Source organism: Lithobates pipiens, unplaced genomic scaffold (assembly GCF_037356315.1).
Source record: "Lithobates pipiens isolate NorthernLeopardFrog02 unplaced genomic scaffold, aLitPip1_a1.2 Scaffold_30, whole genome shotgun sequence".
NCBI lineage: Eukaryota > Metazoa > Chordata > Amphibia > Anura > Ranidae > Lithobates > Lithobates pipiens.
This window is the reverse complement of record NW_027507791.1, coordinates 30,248,206-30,270,222: the sequence shown is the minus strand read 5'-3', so window position 1 is coordinate 30,270,222 and position 22,017 is coordinate 30,248,206. Positions and strand designations below refer to the sequence as shown.

Genomic DNA, 22,017 nt, shown 5'->3' with positions numbered 1-22,017 from the left:
TCCTTGCACCTCTTCATAAGGAGACTGCTACCTCCAGTTCAGGGGCCCCTTTATAGGGGGATTGCAACCTTCAGTCTAGGGTCCCCTTTATAGGGAGATTGCAACCTCCAGGCCAGGGGACACTCCATAGGGAGACTGCCACGCTCAGTCCAGGGGACCCTCCATAGAGAGATTGCCACATTTACTTCTAGCAACCAATGAGTAAGTGGTAATGATTAACAGTAACCCAATAGCAACCCATCAGTGAGCAACAATGATGTGCAGTAACCTATAGCAACCAATCAATGAATGGCATTGATGTGCAGTAACATCTAGCAACCAATCAGCAAGCAAAAATGCACAGTAACCTCTAGCAACCAATCAGTGAGTGGTAATGATGTGCTGTAACCTCTGGCAACCAATCGCAATTATTGCCTGGTCTGCTGCAGTAAACTGATTTTTAGTCTAGCTGCTGTTTTTATTCTATTTCTCAGAGCAGGTGGAGAGCAAAATTACATGGGGGGGGGTCCAATAAAATGTTTGCCCAGAGGCATTTTCATCCACACAACTGCCACTCACTGGATATTTTCTCTTTTTCCCACCATTCTCTGTAAACCCCGAGAGATGGTTGTGTGTGAAAATCCCAGAAATACTCAGACCGGCCCGTCTGCCACCAACAACCCACGCCACGTTCAAAGTCGCTTCAATCCCCTTTCTTCCACATTCTGGTGCTGGGTTTGAACTTCAGTAGGTCTAGATGCCTAAATGCATTGAGTTTCTGCTATGTGACTGGCTGATTACCAATTTGTGTTACCAATCAATTGAACCTAATAAAGTGGCCGGTGAGAGTATATATGCATATATATGTAGCTCTTACAGGGGGAACTGGGAATTTTTTCTCAAAGCCGTCTCTAGGATACTCCTCCAACCAGGATAAAACTCCATATTCCGAAAACGGGATGTTGGAACGGGAGAAGGGAACTCGTAGCATAAAACCAACTATCAACTCGTTAATTTCAGAAAAAAAAATATTTTCCAGCCCTATTTCGGGCCGCATTCACTGACTGTGAGCTCAGACCCGGAATGCGTGGTGATGTCACATCAAAGGTCCTGCCCCACGCGTTTCGTCCTCAGTACACACATCGCGCAGATAGCTGGATGCACCATAATTTATTGGCTTCATACATGAAAATATTTTTTCCTCGAGGCACAAGTTTTACCATTAAATTGTGAGCTACAGGGCCTTACAATCCTTGGAGACCATGGAAGTCCCTTGGTGTAGAGCAGTGGCCAGCCTTAGGAACCCAATCCTATAGCCCTAGAACATCAGGAAAAGCACAGGGTTCCATTCCTAGCCTTCCAACCTTCTTTTTTTTTGAGCTGGATGCAAAAGACGACAGGCCAGTTAAAAGATGAAAACAGTCAGAAGAGGACCTGTCATGAAATGGGAAATACGTGCTGCCTACATCTAACTATATAAGCAATTTGTACCCAGGGAGTAGAACTGACCTCCCAACCTTCACCCATGCCTCCCTTGGGGCAACAACTGAGCAAGACAGCCAGGGAACGAGCAGCCTCAGGAGGCCATGGTGCTAGTGGAGCAGATACAACATCTACAACAGGTCACCAACGGATGTGCTGACCTCATGCTAGAGCCACTTCTGGGAGTTGGCCAATGACAGCCTTCAAAACCCGGAGGTCTCTGACAGTAACTGTCCTCATAACAGGTTCTGTTAGTTAAATAGGTCCAAATTAGGAAATGATGCACAGTGCAGGAGCAGATAGCAACTGCCCACATTTCTTGCAGCAGCAATACTAGTAGATCAATTCTGATTGGCTGCTTACTGAGCCTTATACTACTTTAAACTTGTCCAACATAAGGGGGGCACTTCTTCACTAAACACCAATGTAAGGTGGCCCTTTTCCACTGACATCCAATTTAAAAGATCTTCCCCATTGACCATCAATGAAATGAGGCCCTTCTCAACTGACAACCAATGTAAAGTGGCTTTTTTTCCCACTGACCACCAATGTGAGAGGGCCCTGATCACCAATACAAGGAGGCTTTTCTCCACTGACCACCAATGTAAGGTGGCACTTCTCCACTGACCACTACTGTGAGTGAGTCCTTCTCCACTGACCATCAATGAAAAGAGACTTTTCTGTAATTAAAACCCATATGTGAGGGCCCTTCTCCATTTACCACCACTGAAAGAGAGTACTTCTCCATTTGCTACAAAAGTAAAAGATCTTCCCTACTGACCATCAATGAAAGGAGGCCTTTCTCCACTGACAACCAAGGTAAAGTGGCCGTTTTCCGCTGACCACCAATGTGAGAAAGCCCTTCTCCTCTGATCACCAATGTCAGGAGGCTCTTCTCCACTGACTACCAATGTAAGATGGCGCTTCTCAACTGACCACTACTGTGAGTCCTTCTCCACTGACCTCCAATGTAAAAGATCTTCCCAATTAACCATCAATGAAAGGAGGCCTTTCTCCACTGACAACCAATGTAAAGTGGCCATTTTCCGCTGACCACCAATGTGAGAAAGCCCTTCTCCTCTGATCACCAATGTAAAGAGGCTCTCCTCCACTGACTACCAATGTAAGGTGGCACTTCTAAACTGACCACTACTGTGAGTCCTTCTCCACTGACCTTCAATGTAAAAGATCTTCCCCATTAACCATCGATGAAAGGAGGCCCCTCTCCACTGACAACCAATGTACAGTGGCTGTTTTCTGCTGACCACCAATAGAAGAGGGTCTTTTTCCTCTAATCACCAATATAAGGAGGCTCTTCTCCGCTGACTACCAATGTAAGATGGCGCTTCTCAACTGACCACTACTGTAAGCGAGTCCTTCTCCACTGACCTCCAATGTAAAAGATCGTCCCCAATAACCATCAATGAAATGGATTTTCTCCACAAGAGATCTTCTCCACTGACCATCAATGATGGTAAATGGAGATGGGCCCTCACATATTGGTTGTCTTCTCTAATGACAACCAATATGTGAGGGCCCATCTCCATTTACCATCACTGAAAGAGAGTTCTTTCCCATTGACTACAAATGTAAGAAATCTTCTCCATGGCTAACAATGTGGCTCTTCTTCAATGGCGACCAATGTAAAGTGGCCATTTTCCGCTGATCACCAATGTAATGAGGCTCTTCTCCATTGAGTACCAATGTAATGTAGCCCTCCTTCACTGACTACCAATATAAGGAGGCACTTCTTCCGCCAAACCACCATTAGAAGAGGACTCTTCTCCACTGGCCACCAATGTAAGGGAACCCTCCTCCACTGACCACTACCTTAAGGAAGCCTTTTCTCCACTGTACACCAAACTTTTATTCAGCCATTCAAGAAACACGTCTCATCCCTGCCTGGAGATTGCCCCTCTATGACACGTTTTACAGGCATAGTCATAGAGAGCGTCTAGGACCCTATACCGGTGAAACATGTCTTAAGAGGGGTGGTCTCCAGGCAGGGATTAGATGTGTTTCATGAATGGCTGAATAAAATTGGACTGAGTAATGTCATCAGTGGGTGGGGGTTCTTCCTTCATATCAGTGTCATTATCATTTGTTTCATTATTATTACAGCAAATATTTTTTTTCTTATATATCAAACTACTGATCGCACTACTATACCAAGGTCTGGAAATATAGTAAATATGAGTAGGGTTTAAGACGAGAAATTTATTTCAAGGGTTCCTCCATGATGCAAAAAGGTTTGGAAAGACTGGTGTAGGGTTACCCCAGCCTCATAGACACCCCCCTCCCTCCACACCTTGGAATGATGGACATGTTCATAGAGGCCTATCAAGGTCTTCTGCTATAGTGAATTCAGTAGGGTTCCTCCATGATACAAAAAGATTGGGGTAGTATTACCCCCAGCCTCAGACAGAGGCAGATGTTCCATTCACCATCTCCCCTCCTTAGAATGATGGACAGGTTGACAGAGACGTACCAAGGTCTTCAGCTATAGTGAATTCAGTAGGGTTCCATGAGACCAGAAAATTATTTCAGGAGTTCCTCCATGTTACAAAAAGGTTGGGAAAAGCTGGTATAAGGTTACCCCCAGCCTCAGATATAGGCAGATGTTCCATCCACACAACCCCTCCCTACCTTAGAATGATTGCCAGGTTAATAGAGGCCTATCAAGGTCTTCTGCTATAGTGAATTCAGTAGGGTTCCTCCATGATACAAAAAGATTGGGGTAGTATTACCCCCAGCCTCAGACAGAGGCAGATGTTCCATTCACCATCTCCCCTCCTTAGAATGATAGACAGGTTGACAGAGACGTACCAAGGTCTTCAGCTATAGTGAATTCAGTAGGGTTCCATGAGACCAGAAAGTTATTTCAGGAGTTCCTCCATGTTACAAAAAGGTTGGGAAAAGCTGGTATAAGGTTACCCCCAGCCTCAGATATAGGCAGATGTTCCATCCACACAACCCCTCCCTACCTTAGAATGATGGACAGGTTAATAGAGGCCTATCAAGGTCTTCAGCTATAGTGAATTCAGTAGGGTTCCATGAGACCATAAAGGTTTTATAAGGGTTCCTCCGTGATACAAAAAGGTTTGGAAAGGCTGGTGTAGGGTTACCTTAGCCTAAGACCCCATTCACACCTGAGCGTTTTGTAGCTTGGAAGCCTGAAGCTACAAAACGCTAGAGGGGAAAAATTCTATTATTCTCAATGGAGATGGTTCATATCTCCACTACATGTCGCCTGAAGCCGAACGCCTGAAGCTCAAACAAGTTCCGGACCCTTTTTTGTCGCTCGAATTGAGCAGATTTGGGCGTTTTTCTTCTTTTAACATTGGTGACCTTTTGCCCTGCACAAAATCGCGGCAAAAAATGCTGCAAAAAAACGCTCAGGTGTGAATGCAGCCTTAGAGAGAGACAGATGTTCCTGCCACCACCACCCACCTTCCCCTCTTTGGAATGATGGACAGGTTGACAGAGGCCTACCATGGTCTTGAGCTTCAGTAGGGTTCCATGAGACCAGAATGTTATTTCAGGGGTTCCTCCACGATACAAAAAGGTTGGGAAAGGGTGGTGTAGGGTTACCCCAGCTCCATAGGCAGGCAGATGTTCCCCCTCCTCCTTAGAATGATGGACAGGTAGACAAAGGCCTACCAGGGTCTGGGGATATGGTAAATGCAGAAGGGCTCCACGTGACCAGAAAGTTACTTCAAGTGTTCCTCCATGATACAAAAAGGTTGGGAAAGGCAGGTGTAAGGTTATATTTAGCCTCAGAGACAGGCAGATATCCCATCAACACTCCACAGCTTAGAATAATGAAACAGTTAATAGAGGCCCATCTTCAGCTATAAATTAGAAAATTCAGTAGGGTTCCATGAGACATACATTTTTTTTAAGGTTTCCTCCATGATCCAAAAAGGTTCAGAAAGGCTGGTGTAGGGTTACCTCAGCCTCAGAGTTAGCTGGGTGACCCCTGTGCTCCCGTCACCTTTGTGCTCCTGTGTCTCTAATGAACCCTGCGCTCCTGTGTCTCCAGCCACCACTATCCCCCCTCCCCTCCTTAGAACGATGGACAGGTTAACAAAGGCCTACCAAGGGCTTGAGCTATAGTAGAGTTCCATGTGACCAGAAAGTTACTTCAAGGGTTCCTCCATGATCCAAAAAGGTTCAGAAAGGCTGGTGTAGGGTTACCTCAGCCTCAGAGTTAGCTGGGTGACCCCTGTGCTCCCGTCACCTTTGTGCTCCTGTGTCTCTAATGAACCCTGCACTCCTGTGTCTCCAGCAACCACTATCCCCCTCCCCTCCTTAGAATGATGGACAGGTTAACAAAGGCCTACCAAGGGCTTGAGCTATAGTAGAGTTCCACGTGACCAGAAAGTTACTTCAAGGTTTCCTCCATGATACAAAAACGTTAGGAAGGGTTACCCCAGTCTCAGACACAGGCAGAAAATTCAGCCACCACCCCTCTCCCCACCATAGTATAATAGACAGGTTGACAGAGGCCTACCAAGGTCTTGAGCTTCAGTAGAAATCCAATCCATGAGACCAGAAAGTTACTTCAAGTGTTCCTCCATGATACAAAAAGGTTGTGAAAGGTTGGTATAGGGTTACCCCAGCTTCATAGGCAGGCAGATGTTCTCCCTCCTACTTAGAATGATGTAGACAAAGACCTACCAAGGGCTGGGAATATAGTAAACTCAGTAGGGTTCCATTAGACCAGAAAATTCAAAGGGTTCCTCCATGACACAAAGGTTGTGAAAGGGTGGTATAGGGTTACCCCAGCTTCATCGGCCGGCAGATGTTCTCCCTCCTCCTTAGAATGATGTAGACAAAGACCTACCAAGGGCTGGGAATATAGTAAACTCAGTAGGGTTCCATTAGACCAGAAAATTCAAAGGGTTCCTCCATGATACAAAGGTTGTGAAAGGTTGGTGTAGGGTTACCCCAGCTCCATAGGCAGGCAGATGTTCTCCCTCCTCCTTAGAATGATGTAGACAAAGACCTACCAAGGGCTGGGAATATAGTAAACTCTGTAGGGTTCCATTAGAACAGAAAACTACTTCAAGGGTTCCTCCATGATACATAAAGGTTGGGAAAGGCTGGTGTAGGGTTTTACCATTAGCCCCAGAGACAGACGTTCCAGCCACCTCCCCTCCCCACCTTAGAATGCTGGACAGGTTGACAGAAGACTACCAAGGTCTTGAGCTTCAGTAGGGACTCAGTAAGTCCATGAGACCAGAAAGTTACTTTAAGGGTTCCTCCATGATACAAAAAGGTTAGGAAGGGTTACCCCAGTCTCAGACACAGGCAGAAAATCCAGCCACCACCCCTCTCCCAACCTTAGAATAATAGACAGGTTGACAGAGGCCTACCAAGGTCTTGAGCTTCAGTAGAAATCCATGAGACCAGAAAGTTACTTCAAGTGTTCTTTCATGATACAAAAAGGTTGTGAAAGGGTGGTATATGGTTACCCCAGCTCCATCGGCAGGCAGATGTTCTCCCTCCTCCTTAGAATGATGTAGACAAAGACCTACCAAGGGCTGGGAATATAGTAAACTCAGTAGGGTTCCATTAGACCAGAAAATTCAAGGGTTCCTCCATGATACATAAAGGTTGGGAAAGGCTGGTGTAGGGTTTTACCATTAGCCTCAGAGACAGACGTTCCAGCCACCTCCCCTCCCCACCTTAGAATGCTGGACAGGTTGACAGAAGACTACCAAGGTCTTGAGCTTCAGTAGGGACTCAGTAAGTCCATGAGACCAGAAAGTTACTTCAAGGGTTCCTCCATGATACAAAGGTTGTGAAAGGTTGGTGTAGGGTTACCCCAGCTCCATAGGCAGGCAGATGTTCTCCCTCCTCCTTAGAATGATGTAGACAAAGACCTACCAAGGGCTGGGAATATAGTAAACTCTGTAGGGTTCCATTAGAACAGAAAACGACTTCAAGGGTTCCTCCATGATACATAAAGGTTGGGAAAGGCTGGTGTAGGGTTTTACCATTAGCCTCAGAGACAGACGTTCCAGCCACCTCCCCTCCCCACCTTAGAATGCTGGACAGGTTGACAGAAGACTACCAAGGTCTTGAGCTTCAGTAGGTCCATGAGACCAGAAAGTTACTTCAAGGGTTCCTCCATGATACAAAGGTTGGGAAAGACTAGTGTTGTGTGATGCCAGCCTCAGAGACAAACAGATCCCCCCCACCACCTTAGAATATCAGACAGGTAGACACATACATTGCATCCTCCACCAGAACACCAATGACACAATCTGGCTTCTCTGCCAGCAAATGACTTCAGTCTCATCAATAAATTGATTTATTTAAAAGAATATGTTACAATTAATTACACTAAAAGGTGACTTTTACTGAACAATATTAGAGTGGTTAGCTCTGGAAGATGACGTTAAAACACTGGTGAGCGGAGAGCCCCCCTCTTTCCAAACTTCTTCACTTTGTTTAAAATCACAAAAAAAAAAAACAGAACAAATAAAAATATACTGCCAGTAATGGTTAGATCTCTCCAAAAATAAATTAAAAAGGAAGGAAAAAAAAACAAAAACCTCACAGACGGTGGGGGAGGTACTGATGTGAAGGGTGAAATGTGAGGTGGGGGGGGGGGGGGGTAAGTGCACGGAGTTGATAATGGTGCCAGGCCTTGCCGGGTTCCAGAGTTCCATCCGTTGGGTGACTGACGCGTTATTGCTGTAGTGTCTGTGAAGGTCACCGGTGGAAGATTTTTGCCTATCGCTCCGGGCCTACAGGAGGGGCAGAGAGGGGGCTGAAGAATAAAGATCAGAAACGTTTTTTTCCTTCCCAAACACTTCCAGAACCAAAACGCCAACATTCAAAAATGAAGGGGGTCGCTCCACCAAAAAAAAAAAAAAAAGATGGGTTAGTTAGTGTTTCGGTGGACTATGGAGGGCTAAACCAACTAACAGTCCCTTCTATTCCCCGTAGGGACTCCATTGAGGAGATCTCTAGAGAAGGTCCGTACATCTGCTGTGCCCATTATGAAGGTTTCCCACCATCCAAGCACCAAGTTTCTGGCTCTGCAGACATAAAATGCCCATTATGAGGGGTTCCCACCATCTCTGTGTTGAGCTTCGGCTCTGTACACCTACTGCGTCCATTATGAAAGTTTCACACCATCCATGCACCAAGTTCCCAACTGTACACACCTAAAGTGCCCATTATGAGGGGTTCCCGCCATCCTTTTGCCGAGTTTCCGGGTCTGTACACCAGCTGTGCCCATTATGAGGGGTTCCCACCATCCCTTTGCTGAGTTCCCGGGTCTGTACACCCGCTGTGCCCATTATGAGGAGTTCCCACCATCCCTGTGCTGAGTTCCCAGGTCTGTACGCCCGCTGTGCCCATTATGAGGGGTTCCCACCATCCCTGTGCTGAGTTCCCAGGTCTGTACGCCCGCTGTGCCCATAATGAAGGTTTCTCACCATCCATGCACCAAGTTTCCTGCTGTGTCCATTATGAGGGGTTCCCACCATCCCTTTGCCGAGTTCCCGGGTCTCTACACCAGCTGTGCCCATTAAGAGGGGTTCCCACCATCTCTGTGTTGAGCTTCGACTCTGTACACCTACTGTGTCCATTGTGAAGGTTTCACACCATCCATGCACCAAGTTCCCAACTGTACACACCTAAAGTGCCCATTATGAGGGGTTCCCACCATCCCTGTACTGAGTTCCCGGGTCTGTACACCAGCTGTGCCCATTATGAGGGGTTCCCACCATCCCTTTGCCAAGTTCCCGGGTCTGTACACCCGCTGTGCCCATCATGAAGGTTTCTCACCATCCATGCACCAAGTTTCCTGCTGTGTCCATTATGAGGGGTTCCCACCATCCCTTTGCCGAGTTCCCGGGTCTCTACACCAGCTGTGCCCATTAAGAGGGGTTCCCACCATCCCTGTGCTGAGTTCCCAGGTCTGTACACCCGCTGTGCCCATCATGAAGGTTTCTCACCATCCATGCACCAAGTTTCCTGCTGTGTCCATTATGAGGGGTTCTTACCATCTCTACATCAAGAACCTGGGTTGTACACTTTGCTGTCCTCAATAAAAAGGGTTTCCACCACCCCTACACCAAAGTACCCAGGTTGTACACCTGTTGTGCCCCATTATGAGGGGGCTTGCACCACTCATTCCAAGGCATGCAGGAGCAGAGCCCAGAACTATGAGAAGTTTTGAAAATTCTGACCCCACCCCCAAGGAGCCACCAAACAAGCCCGTTTGACTCCTTCAGAATCGGCCCCCTTGATCAGATTGTCCAGAGACTGGATCACGGAGGACACGAAGATTTGTACGATACGGAAAAAAAGTTAAAAATGTTAAAACCCATTGACCAGGCCAGAGCTCTGTGATGATTGGAAGAGGACCTGGCCTTAAAATAAGTAAGCTCCACCTCCACAATATTTAAATTTCTGCGTATTGCAACAATTTATTTTTTAATATTTTTCTTTTTACTCTTTTAGCGGGTGGGGGGGCAACATATTACACGAGCTGTGGATTCTCACTCAAGGTCTTCTTATGGGAAGGATAGGACAGCGCCCCCACCAGCCTTTCACAGACCTGAATTCCAAGCTGGAGTCATCGCCTTCCTGAATTTTGTTTAGTGCGCACCTGCAGGATGATCTGACAGGAAACTGAGCAGCAGCAAGGACTGACATGACAGGCCAGAAGACAAAATAAATTCCAACTCATTTCAGGGGGTTCACGCTCCCTTCATCAGGGCTTTAGTATAATGCAACTTGCAGCAATGCCCAGGATTAGAGTGGTTTGGAAGTATTGATGGACCTCACACGAGAGGTTACACCGCTACTAAGGCTGACATCAGACAGGCAAGGGATATTTTATTGAATGATCAAAAAAAAAAAAATCCAACAGGTTTCAGGGGTTCACACTTACTTCATCAGGCTTTAAGCATAATGCAACTGCACGGCCAACGTGTTTCAGAGGTTCATACTCCCTTCATCAGGCTTCAAGTATAATGCAGCTACACCTAACCTTGGAACAGTTTGGAAATATTTACAGATATTATAGGAGAGGTTAGTAGTAGCAAAAGGGTCAGGGGGGTTAGCAATGCCTTCATCAGGGCCTAAATATTAAGCACCTTCAGCAATGCCCGGGCTCAGAGCAGTTTAGAAATATTTATAGATCTCATTGCAGAGGTTAATATTAGGGAGGTAGTGCAACAAGAGTTTTAGGCTGTGCTACCCGCTGCCACACAGAAATATATTTTATTGAATGATCAAAAAAAAAAATTAGACCAGAACCAACGTGTTTCAGAGGCTTGCTCTCCCTTCATCAGGCCTTCTGGGTACTGTGACTTCAGCAATGCCTGAGCTTAGAGCATTGCCAATGCAATGTCGCCATCGAAGAGGCTCCCTGTAGAATAGCTCCTGTTGTAGCCAGATGCGATGACATGTCACTGGTCCGAATGCTGCTGAATCTCATTTTTTTCTAGTGATGGGAACGATATGTTGCTTCTTCAGTTACAGAGGGGAGCACTTCCATAGGAAGAAAAAGGTAGCCCCTTTGTCTGAGCGTGGCTGAACTGCCAATCGGGCAGCAGCATAACCTCGCGCATAGTCTGTAAGAAAATTGGCAAAGCACTTCCCATCCAGGCATTGCGGAAGTCACTCTACAATTCAGCCCTGAGGAAGGGAGAGCGAGCCTCCGAAAGCCATTGGTTCCTTTATATTTTCGACCAAAGAACGCTCCACACCGAAGTGCGGATGAAGAGAGAGAGTAAGCCTCCAAAACAGGTTGGTCCTTTGATCAAAAACATAAAAGAACCAACGAGTTAAGGAAGGTCATACTAGGATAAAAGCTCTGCTGAAGAGAAAGCGAGTCTCAAAAATGTATGCGGTAGATTCTTTGATTTTAATAGAGTAAACATGTTTCGGGGGTCTCACTCTCCCTTCATCAGGGCTTTAATGTACCATGACTTCAGCCATATCTGGCGTGATTTTACTAATATTTACAGATCGCACGAGGAGGTTAAGCTGATATCCAATGGGCAATTTTGCAGCAATCCCCAGACAAGAGACTACTTGTTTCTCCCTATGGAAGCATTTCCTCTGTAGCCGAGGCAGCAATATACTGCTTACATTGCTAACAAATGAGATTCAGCATCATCCGAACCAGCGACAGAGAGCGATATCACTACAACTGGATCGATTCCATAGGGGGAAAAACAGGCAGCCTCTTGTCTGGTGCCATTTTCAAAACGCTCTGAGCCAAGGCATTGCTGAAGTCACAGTACACTGAAGCCCTGATGAAGGGAGAGTGAGCCTTTGAAACACGTTCTCTTTTATATTTTTGATTAATGAAAAAAAAAAAAAAGTCCTGATCTCCTAACATCAGCCTTAACGGCAACAGGCACTGCAGCAAGAAGCTACCTGGTTATACTAACTACTCGTATGAGATCTATACTTCTGAAACACTCCAAGCCCAGACATTGCTGCAATTACAGTAAACTAAAAGGGCTTGATGAAGGGAGAGTGAGCGCCTGAAACACGTTAGCGCTTTTATAGTTTAGGTTGTTCAATAAAATAATCCTCCGGTCGTACAAGTGACAGCAGCTAGAGTAGTAGCACCTCCCCTAGGAGATTGGTACATATTTCCAAACTGATCCAATCCCAGGCATTGCTGCAATCACAGTACACCGAAGACCTGAGAAAGGGAGAGTGAGCACCCAAAAACACGTTGGCTCTTTTATATTGTTAAAAAAAAAAAAAAAACCACCCTCCAGTCACCTATGTGACATCATATAGCATAGTAGCGCCTCTCCTAGGAGATCTGTACAGATTTCCAAACCACTCCAAGCCCAGGCATTACTGCAGTCACTATATGCCGAAGGCCTTGATAAAGGGGGAGTGAACCCCTGCAAAACTATTTTTTTTTGTTAATTCCATAAAATATCCTTCTGGGCTCTTACCCCTTGGGCGTGATGGCCCTGGTACATTTTACATCTCTAAATCTTTCTACAGATCCCCCCTCCCTCCCTCCCCTCTCATACAAACTCCACTTTAGTCACCTGTCACTGCCTATTAAAAACAAAAACGATTTTCCCATAAAATCCCGTTTTCCCCTTTATTTTAGCTCACGCAAGCCAGTCAGAGAGTGACACGCGACATTCAGCTCACGTGTAGCCAGAGAGTGACACGCGACATTCAGCTCACGCAAGCCAGAGAGTGACACGCGACATTCAGCTCACGTGTAGCCAGAGAGTGACACGCGACATTCAGCTCACGTGTAGCCAGAGAGTGACACGCAACATTCAGCTCACGTGTAGCCAGAGAGTGACACGCGACATTCAGCTCACACAAGGAAGAGCAGGACATTCAGCTCACACAAGGAAGGGCATGACATTCAGCTCACACAAGGAAGGGCATGACATTCAGCTCACACAAGGAAGGGCATGACATTCAGCTCACACAAGGAAGGGCATGACATTCAGCTCACACAAGCCAGTCAGAGTGACACGCGACATTCAGCTCACGCAAGCCCGTCCGAGAGTGACACGCGACATTCAGCTCACACAAGGAAGGGCATGACATTCAGCTCACGCAAGCCAGTCAGAGTGACACACGACATTCAGCTCACGCAAGCCTGTCCGAGAGTGACATGCGACATTCAGCTCACGCAAGCCCGTCCGAGAGTGACACGCGACATTCAGCTCACGCAAGCCCGTCCGAGAGTGACACACGACATTCAGCTCACGCAAGCCTGTCCGAGAGTGACACGCGACATTCAGCTCACGCAAGCCCGTCCGAGAGTGACACACGACATTCAGCTCACGCAAGCCCGTCCGAGAGTGACACGCGACATTCAGCTCACGCAAGCCCGTCAGAGAGTGACGCGCGACATTCAGTTCACGCAAGCCCGTCAGAGAGTGACACGCAACATTCAGCTCACGCAAGCCCGTCCGAGAGTGACGGGCAACATTCAGCTCACGCAAGAAAGAGCATGACATGATGTTCACACAAGCCAGTCAGATCGACACACGACATTCAGCTCACGCAAGCCCGTCCGAGAGTGACACGCGACATTCAGCTCACGCAAGCCTGTCCGAGAGTGACACGCGACATTCAGCTCACGCAAGCCCGTCAGAGAGTGACGCACGACATTCAGTTCACGCAAGCCCGTCAGAGAGTGACGCACGACATTCAGTTCACGCAAGCCCGTCAGAGAGTGACGCACGACATTGAGCTCACGCAAGCCCGTCAGAGAGTGACGCACGACATTCAGTTCACGCAAGCCCGTCAGAGAGTGACGCACGACATTCAGCTCACGCAAGCCCGTCAGAGAGTGACGGGCAACATTCAGCTCACGCAAGGAAGAGCATGACATGATGTTCACACAAGCCAGTCAGATCGACACACGACATTCAGCTCACGCAAGCCCGTCCGAGAGTGACACGCGACATTCAGCTCACGCAAGCCCGTCCGAGAGTGACACGCGACATTCAGCTCACGCAAGCCCCTCAGAGAGCGACACGCGACATTCAGCCCACGCAAGGAAGAGCATGACATGATGTTCACACAAGCCAGTCAGATCGACACACGACATTCAGCTCACGCAAGGCAGAGCATGACATGATGTTCACACAAGCCAGTCAGTCAGAGTGGCACGCGACATTCAGCTCACGCAAGCCCGTCAGAGGGACACGCGACATTCAGCTCACGCAAGTCAGCCACAGAGATACACACAGCGTTCAGTTCACGCAATTCAGAATCGCAACGGAAAGTCAGGTGAAGCGAGCCAGTCAGTCAGTCTCACACACAAACATTCGGAGCACACAGGCCAATCATGGAGCCGTATAGACCCATAAAAGACCGGCACCGCTCAGTTATCCGCCAGACCATCCAATAACGCTATTAAAAATGTCAAGGCCCAAGGAGGAGGAGGAGACGACCGGGGCCCAGCCCTGCCACATCCTGGTCACCCCTTTACAGGGCTAACACCGCAGGTCACAGTACGGACACTGGAGGTTGCCAACAATGGAACCCTTTTCATGGAACTCCAGCGGGAATAACGGAGTCATCTCAATGGTCCTCAACTGCTATGACCCGGTCCTTAATTTCAGGGTCTGCTTAATACTGTTTGGCACAATATAGACAGTTGCAGCATTAAAAAAAAAAAAAAAAAAAAAAAAAGACAATATATATAGCACTTGACGTGAAACAGCAAAAAACAGGACTGAGCCCCCTCTAGAGGAACCCCCCCCTTAGATCGGGGGGGGGGGGGGGCAATGGTTACCCAATAACCCATCAGACGCTCAAATCAAGGCATCCAACAAGACGGCAAAAACTTCCAACAAAACCCGAGTGACACCCTTACCTGGAAAGGGGGTGTTGTGACCTCCCTCCCACCCTCCTGCGGGAATGAGGTGCGGGGGGGGGTGGGGGACAGGCAGACGAGCGGGGTGGTCTTCCACTATGAAATGTGCAAAGAACTGTGAAGTATGTACAGGTGATGGTAGAAAAAAAAATGATGGAGACTTATTCTAGGTCCTGAATAAACCCTAAAATGGGCGATGGTGACGCCCACGGTGCCTCGGCACCAGCCGCTGGGTAGCAGAATCCAGTCCAGTGACAAGCTAAGATTTGAGGTTAGAGTGCAGAGTGTTGGGTTTAGTGTTAGGAGGAATGGGGGGGGGGTTAATACACATGCAGGGTAGGTTGCAGGGCAGAAAAGGAGGATGTGGGGGGGAGGGGGGGTCTGCACTACGATGCAACTGAAGGGCCGGAGGTATCAGACCGGGATTGCTCAGGTTTCCATGACGCTGAAGAAAAAAAAAACCCAACAGAAAAACGGATCCTTGTTAGAAGTCTGGGGCTTGCGGTGACACGCCCTGCCCCCCCCTCTCCCGCCATGCTGTACTGAGCTGCAGCTGAGAGTCCTGCGCCCGGAGGAGGTTGAACAATTCAGTCTTATCTTCATGACGATGAAATGCTGCCGAGCAGTGACCGGGGGGGGTGGGTGGTCCGCCGAGCGAGGATGGGGGGAGTGGTGGTAGGTTCTGATCCGATGAGGCCGGCACACGGCTGCTAGGTGCTAGTGTCCTTGTGCTGCAATCGCACAATCTGAAAGATGTTCTGTGGGAGAGACAGAGAGGGGGGACAATTAGTAACCGACACATCGGCCGAGCCGCCGCCGCCGCAACGGTGAGGGGCTTCTACAGCACGCCGCAGTGAGAGACGCCATCAGCATGCCGTGCCACTCCTAGACATCTACAACAGGAGGCCATGCTATAAATAATATGTATGGGAGAGATATATTATAAAAATATATATTTTTTTATTAGGATAAAAATTATATATATAGATATATATTTTTTTTTTTATTATAATATAATTTTATAGTAGTGTAAAATATATTAAAAGCAATATTTAAAAAAAAAAAAAAAAAAAAAAAAAAAGGGGGGAAGAAAGAAGAGAGACAGAGAGAGACAGAGAAGAAAGAAAGAGAAAAAAAAAATAAAAAAAAAAAAAAAAAAAGAAGAAAGAAAGAAAGGAGAAGAAAGAAAGGAGAAGAAAGAAAGGAGAAGAAAGAAAGGAGAAGAAAGAAAGGAGAAGAAAGAAAGGAGAAGAAAGAAAGAAAGAAGAAAGGAGAAGAAAGAAAGAGAAGAAAGGAGAAGAAAGAAAAGAAAGAAAGAAGAGAAGAAAGAAAGAGAAAGCAGAGAAGAAAGAAAGAAGAAAGAGAAGAAAGAAAGAAGAGAAGAAAGAAAGAGAAAGCAGAGAAGAAAGAGAAAGAAAGAGAGAAAAAGAAAAAAGAAAGAAAGAAAGAAGGAAGAGAAAGAGAAAGAAAAGAAAGAAAGAACAGAAAGAAAAAAAAAAAAAAAAAAAAAATGAAAGAAAGAAGAGAAGAAAGAAAGAGAAAGAAGAGAAGAAGAGAAAAAAAAAATAGAGAAAGCAGAGAAAGAGAAAAAAAGAAATAAAGAAAGAGAAGAAAGAAAGAGAAGAAAGAAGAGAAGAAAGAAAGAGAAGAAAGAAGAGAAGAAAGAAGAGAAGAAAGAGAAAGCAGAGAAGAAAGAAGAAAGAGAAAGAAGAGAAAGTAAAAAAAAAAAAAAGAAAGAAATAGAGAAAGCAGAGAAGAAGAAAGAGAAAGAAAGAGAAAAAAAAAGAAAGAAAGAAGAGAATGTAAGAGAAAAAAAAAAAAAAAAAAAAAAGAAAGAGAAAGAAAGAAAGAAAGAAAGAAAGAATGAAAGAAAGAAAAAAAAGAAGAAGAAGAAGAAGAAGAAAGAAGAAAAGGAGGGAGAAGCAAGAATACAAAAAAAAAAAATAAAAAAAAAAGAAGAGGAAATAAAAGCGCAAATAGGAGTTGCATGTTGCCACTAACCCCCAATCAGCATTAATGGACATTCACAATCTGTAATGCCACGGCTTCCCCGAACAAATTGGATTGTTGCCCCCAGGTGTCAGTCATTGGTGATATAATGAGGTGGGTGGGAACAGATAAGGCCCGCCCCCATTTATATTATTAAAGTGGAACTGTACTCTATAAAGACGGTCACAACCGTAATCGGGGCGGAGCGATGAGGGCAGGTGGTGACCGGACGCTTAGGATGAGAGCGAGACCCGGGATGAAGAAGAGGTGATGGGCGAGGATGGTGCCCGGATAGGATGGATTGGGGGGGGGGGGGGGGGGTGTGAGGATGGTGTCCGGGTAGGATGGATATAGGGGGGTGTGAGGGTGTTGCGAGGATGGTGTCCGGGTAGGATGGATATGGGGGGGGTGTGAGGGTGGTCCCCGGGTGGGTGCGAGGATGGATGGGGGGGGGTGCGAGGATGGTGTCCGGGTAGGATGGATATGGGGGGGGGGGGGGTGAGGGTGGTGCCCCGCCGGGGTGAGAGGTTACCTTGCTGCACGTACTGTCATGAGTGCAGTTCTTGTTGTCTTTATCGGTCGCTTGCTCCTCCACCTTAGAGAGAGACGGGAGAGAGATGGGGACAGGTCAGGATTTGGGGGACAGGTCAGGATTTGGGGACAGGTCAGGATTTGGGGACGGGTCAGAGGCGGGGGAGGGGGAATGAGCAGATCTCGGTATGGAATTACCTCTCTCCTCCACTTCAGCTCACAGAACACTCGCTCAAAACATTCGTGCATGTAATTAAACTGCAAAACACGGAAGAGAAGAAGAAGTGTCAGGACAGGCAGGCAGTGTGGGCGTGGCCTATCTCTGCCCCTCCCCCCCCTCAGTGTACTTACATACGGAGTGAAGATCTTCACCCATCGGGGCTTCTTCTCCCCCCGGGCGTACTCGAAGCAGAACGCCATCCCCTCCTCGTCCGTGTCCCACCGCTGCATCTCGTCCCACTCAAAGGCGATCACCTGGTTCTGTAATGTAGGCAGGAAAGGTCACCAGGTGGATGCCCCGCCCCCCCCAGCCCTCCCCCCACCCAACCTTAGCTCCTCCCATTGCCTCACCTCCTGCTGCCCCTCCTCCGTACAGGCGAGGAGTTTGAAGTGCTTAATGCTGATGGCGGTAATGACGTGGCCCTTCCGGCGGGAGTCGCAGGAACAGTGCGGGAACATGATCTCGTTGTAGCCTTCGCAGCTCCGTAGCATGTTCAGGTACTGCGGGTGGGGGTGGGGTGGGGGTACAAGAGAGAGATCGAGTTATAAAAGCCCTACAGGGAAATCTACGATTGCAGATCAGACATGACAAGCAGAGCTGCACGGCGACTACCCAGTTGTGGGCACTGAATCTACTACACCCCTCCCCCATAAAAATACAGATCGGAAGAGCACAGGACATGTGCAGTACACCCCGCCCTAGAACCCCCCCCCCCCCCCCACCCACGCCGGACCGCAATCCCGCCTGTCAAAATGACAGCAAGACCTTCCTATGCGATTACAGCAGCTGTAAAAGCGCTACCGTCCCAAAAAAAACAGACCGTCTGATCAATGTTTATAAACAATGCTACTTTATAAAACATTGATCAGACAGGAGATACAAAGTAGCATTGTTTATAAACATTGATCAGACAGGAGATACAAAGTAGCATTGTTTATAAACATTGATCAGACAGGAGATACAAAAAATGCTACTTCGTATCTCCTGTCTGATCAATGTTTATAAACCATGATACTTTGTATCTCTCTCTGATCAATGTTTATAAAGTATCATTGTTTATAAACATTGATCAGACAAGAGAGAGATACAAAGTAACATTGTATCTCTCTCGTCTGATCAATGTTTATAAATGTTTAAAACAATGTTTATGTTTAGAGATACTTTGTATCTCTCTCCTGTGTGATCAAAGTAACATTGCTTATAAACATTGATCAGACATTGTAGCTCTCTCGTCTGATCAATGTTTATAAACAATGCTACTTTGTACCTCTCTTTCGCCCAGGTAGGATTTGAGGGGGGAAGGGTGTTGATGGTGCCACACTGATCAGACAGGAGATAGAGAGATACAAAGTAACATTGTTTATAAAACGTTGATCAGATGGGAGATGGAGAGATACAATGTTTATAAGCAATGTTACTTTGGATCTCTCTCGCTCTCTCCTATCCAAGTAGCATTGTTTATAAACATTGATCAGACGAGAGAGATATAATGTAACATTGTTTGTATCTCTCTTGTCTGATCAATGTTTATAAACAATGATACTTAACCACTTGCCGACCGCCGCACGACGATATACGTCGGCAGAATGGCACGGGCAGGCATATTGGCGTATATATAAGTCCATGCCTGCCCGCGGGTGGGGGGCCCGATCGGGCCCCCCCCCGGTGCCTGCGGCGGTCGGCATTCGTTCGGGAGAGATCAGGGATGAGGGGACGGCCATTCATTCATGGCCACCCCCTCGCGATCGCTCTCGACGAATGGAAATCCCCCGTGACATCACTTCCTCTCCTGTAATGTAAACACAGGAGAGGAAGTGATGTATTCTCTCCTCCGTGTCGGTATTTTCCGTTCCGACACGGAGGAGAGCGGATCGGTGAGTTGCACCAACACTCTACACACACAGTAGAACATGCCAGGCACACTCACACCCCCCCTTTACCCCCCGATCACCCCCCCAATTACCCCTGCCCCCCAGTCACAGTGACACCAATGTCATTTTTTTTTTTTTTTTTTTTTTTTTTTTGCATTGGTGTCATTTGTGACTGTAATAACTGTTAGGGCAGTTAGAGTTAGCCCCCTTTAGTTCTAATGTACCCCCCTAACCCCCCCAATAAAGGTTTAACCCCGTGATCACCCCCCGTCGCCAGTGTCACTAAGGCTGGGTTCACATTGCAGCGGTTTATGAGAACGAATGTGATTCGCACCGCACTGCAGTGCAAATCACATCCGATCTCTGTGCGATTCGAGTTCAGCCATTCGCCGCACCCGCCGCAAATTCGCACGGGACCCTTTTTTTGGCCCGCAGCAGAATCGGATCGCATGGGTGTTCACACCATGCGATCCGAGTTTGCAGATCGCACTGCGATATGCGAACTGATCTGGGGGTGTCAGTAACATTTCACTGACACTCCCAGCAGTTCGCATAGGGCAGTGTGAACTGCCGCCGGGAGGCATGCGATGCGGGAACCCGCCGCGGATTCGCGGCGTTTCCGCATCGCTCCAGTGTGAACCCAGCCTAATAAGCGATCATTTTTCTGATCGCCGTATTAGTGTCACAGGTGACGCTAGTTAGGCAGGTAGGTATTTAGGTTCGCCGCAGCTTTTTATAGCGCCAGGGACCCCCATATACTACCGCATAAAGCCCCCTGATTGCCCCCTAGTTAACCCTTTCACCAGTGATCACCATATAACTGTTACAGGTGACGCTGGTTGGTTAGTTATTTTTTTATAGTTTCAGGGCACCCGCCATTTATTACCTAATAAAGGTTTAACCCCCTGATCACCCGGCGGGTGTCATTTGTGACTAATAACTGTTAGGGCAGTTAGGGTTAGCCCCCTTTAGTTCTAAGGTACCCCCCTAACCCCCCCAATAAAGGTTTAACCCCGTGATCACCCCCCGTCGCCAGTGTCACTAAGGCTGGGTTCAGATTGCAGCGGTTTGAGAACGGATGTGATTCGCACCGCACTGCAGTGCAAATCACATCCGATCTCTGTGCGATTCGAGTTCAGCCATTCGCCGCACCCGCCGCACCCGCCACACCCGCCGCACCCGCCGCAAATTCGCACGGGACCCTTTTTTTGGCCCGCAGCAGAATCGGATCGCATGGGTGTTCACACCATGCGATCCGAGTTTTCAGATCGCACTGCGATATGCGAACTGATCTGGGGGTGTCAGTAACATTTCACTGACACTCCCAGCAGTTCGCATAGGGCAGTGTGAACTGCCGCCGGGAGGCATGCGATGCGGGAACCCGCCGCGGATTCGTGGCGTTCCCGCATCGCTCCAGTGTGAACCCAGCCTAATAAGCGATCGTTTTTCTGATCGCTGTATTAGTGTCACAGGTGACGCTAGTTAGGCAAGTAGGTATTTAGGTTCGCCGCAGCTTTTTATAGCGCCAGGGACCCCCATATACTACCGCATAAAGCCCCCTGATTGCCCCCTAGTTAACCCTTTCACCAGTGATCACCATATAACTGTTACAGGTGACGCTGGTTGGTTAGTTATTTTTTTATAGTTTCAGGGCACCCGCCATTTATTACCTAGTCTCACTAGTGTACCCCTAAATTTAGGGGTGTCTACTTTCCAAAATGGGGTCATTTGGGGGGGGTTTGTGCCATCTTGGCATTTTATGGCCTTCAAAACTGTAACGCCCTTAGAAAGCCTGAAGGCGGTGCTTGGTTTTCGGGGCCCCGTACGCGGCTAGGCTCCCAAAAAGTCCCACATATGTGGTATCCCCGTACTCAGGAGAAGCAGCAGAATTTATTTTGGGGTGTCATTTCACATATGCCCATGGCATGCGTGAGCAATATATCATTTAGTGACAACTTTGTGAAAAAAAAAAAAAAAAAAAAAAAGTTTGTAATTTTCCCGCAACTTGTGGCAAAATATAAAATATTCCATGGACTCAACATGCCTCTCAGCAAATAGCTTGGGGTGTCTACTTTCTAAAATGGGGTCATTTGTGGGGGTTTTGTGCCATCTTGGCATTTTATGGCCTTCAAAACTGTAATAGGTAGTGAGGAGTGAAGTCAAATATTTACGCCCTTAGAAAGCCTGAAGGCGGTGCTTGGTTTTCGGGGCCCCGTACGCGGCTAGGCTCCCAAAAAGTCCCACATATGTGGTATCCCCGTACTCAGGAGAAGCAGCAGAATTTATTTTGGGGTGTCATTTCACATATGCCCATGGCATGTGTGAGCAATATATCATTTAGTGACAACTTTGTGAAAAAAAAAAAAAAAAAAAAAAAGTTTGTAATTTTCCCGCAACTTGTGGCAAAATATAAAATATTCCATGAACTCAACATGCCTCTCAGCAAATAGCTTGGGGTGTCTACTTTCTAAAATGGGGTCATTTGTGGGGGTTTTGTGCCATCTTGGCATTTTATGGCCTTCAAAACTGTAATAGGTAGTGAGAAGTGAACTCAAAAATTTACGCCCTTAGAAAGCCTGAAGGCGGTG

General features: G+C 47.3%; 1 protein-coding gene across 2 annotated transcripts in view; it reads right to left on the bottom strand.

The window, feature by feature from the left end:
• Positions 1-7,757: 7,757 nt before the first annotated feature.
• Positions 7,758-22,017, bottom strand: part of SNX27 (sorting nexin 27) — a 32,957-nt gene continuing 18,697 nt past the window's right edge. Inside the window, exons 9-13 of one of the 2 annotated variants that reach the window (XM_077463892.1) lie at positions 17,909-18,058; positions 17,690-17,818; positions 17,537-17,596; positions 17,340-17,402; positions 7,758-15,576 (exon numbers count right to left, since the gene is read on the bottom strand). In XM_077463892.1, the coding sequence (XP_077320018.1) occupies positions 15,529-15,576; positions 17,340-17,402; positions 17,537-17,596; positions 17,690-17,818; positions 17,909-18,058 (450 nt within the window). In that variant the 3' untranslated portion in view covers positions 7,758-15,528. The remainder of the gene's footprint in view (positions 15,577-17,339; positions 17,403-17,536; positions 17,597-17,689; positions 17,819-17,908; positions 18,059-22,017) is intronic. The other variant, XM_077463893.1, reaches the window with a different exon arrangement.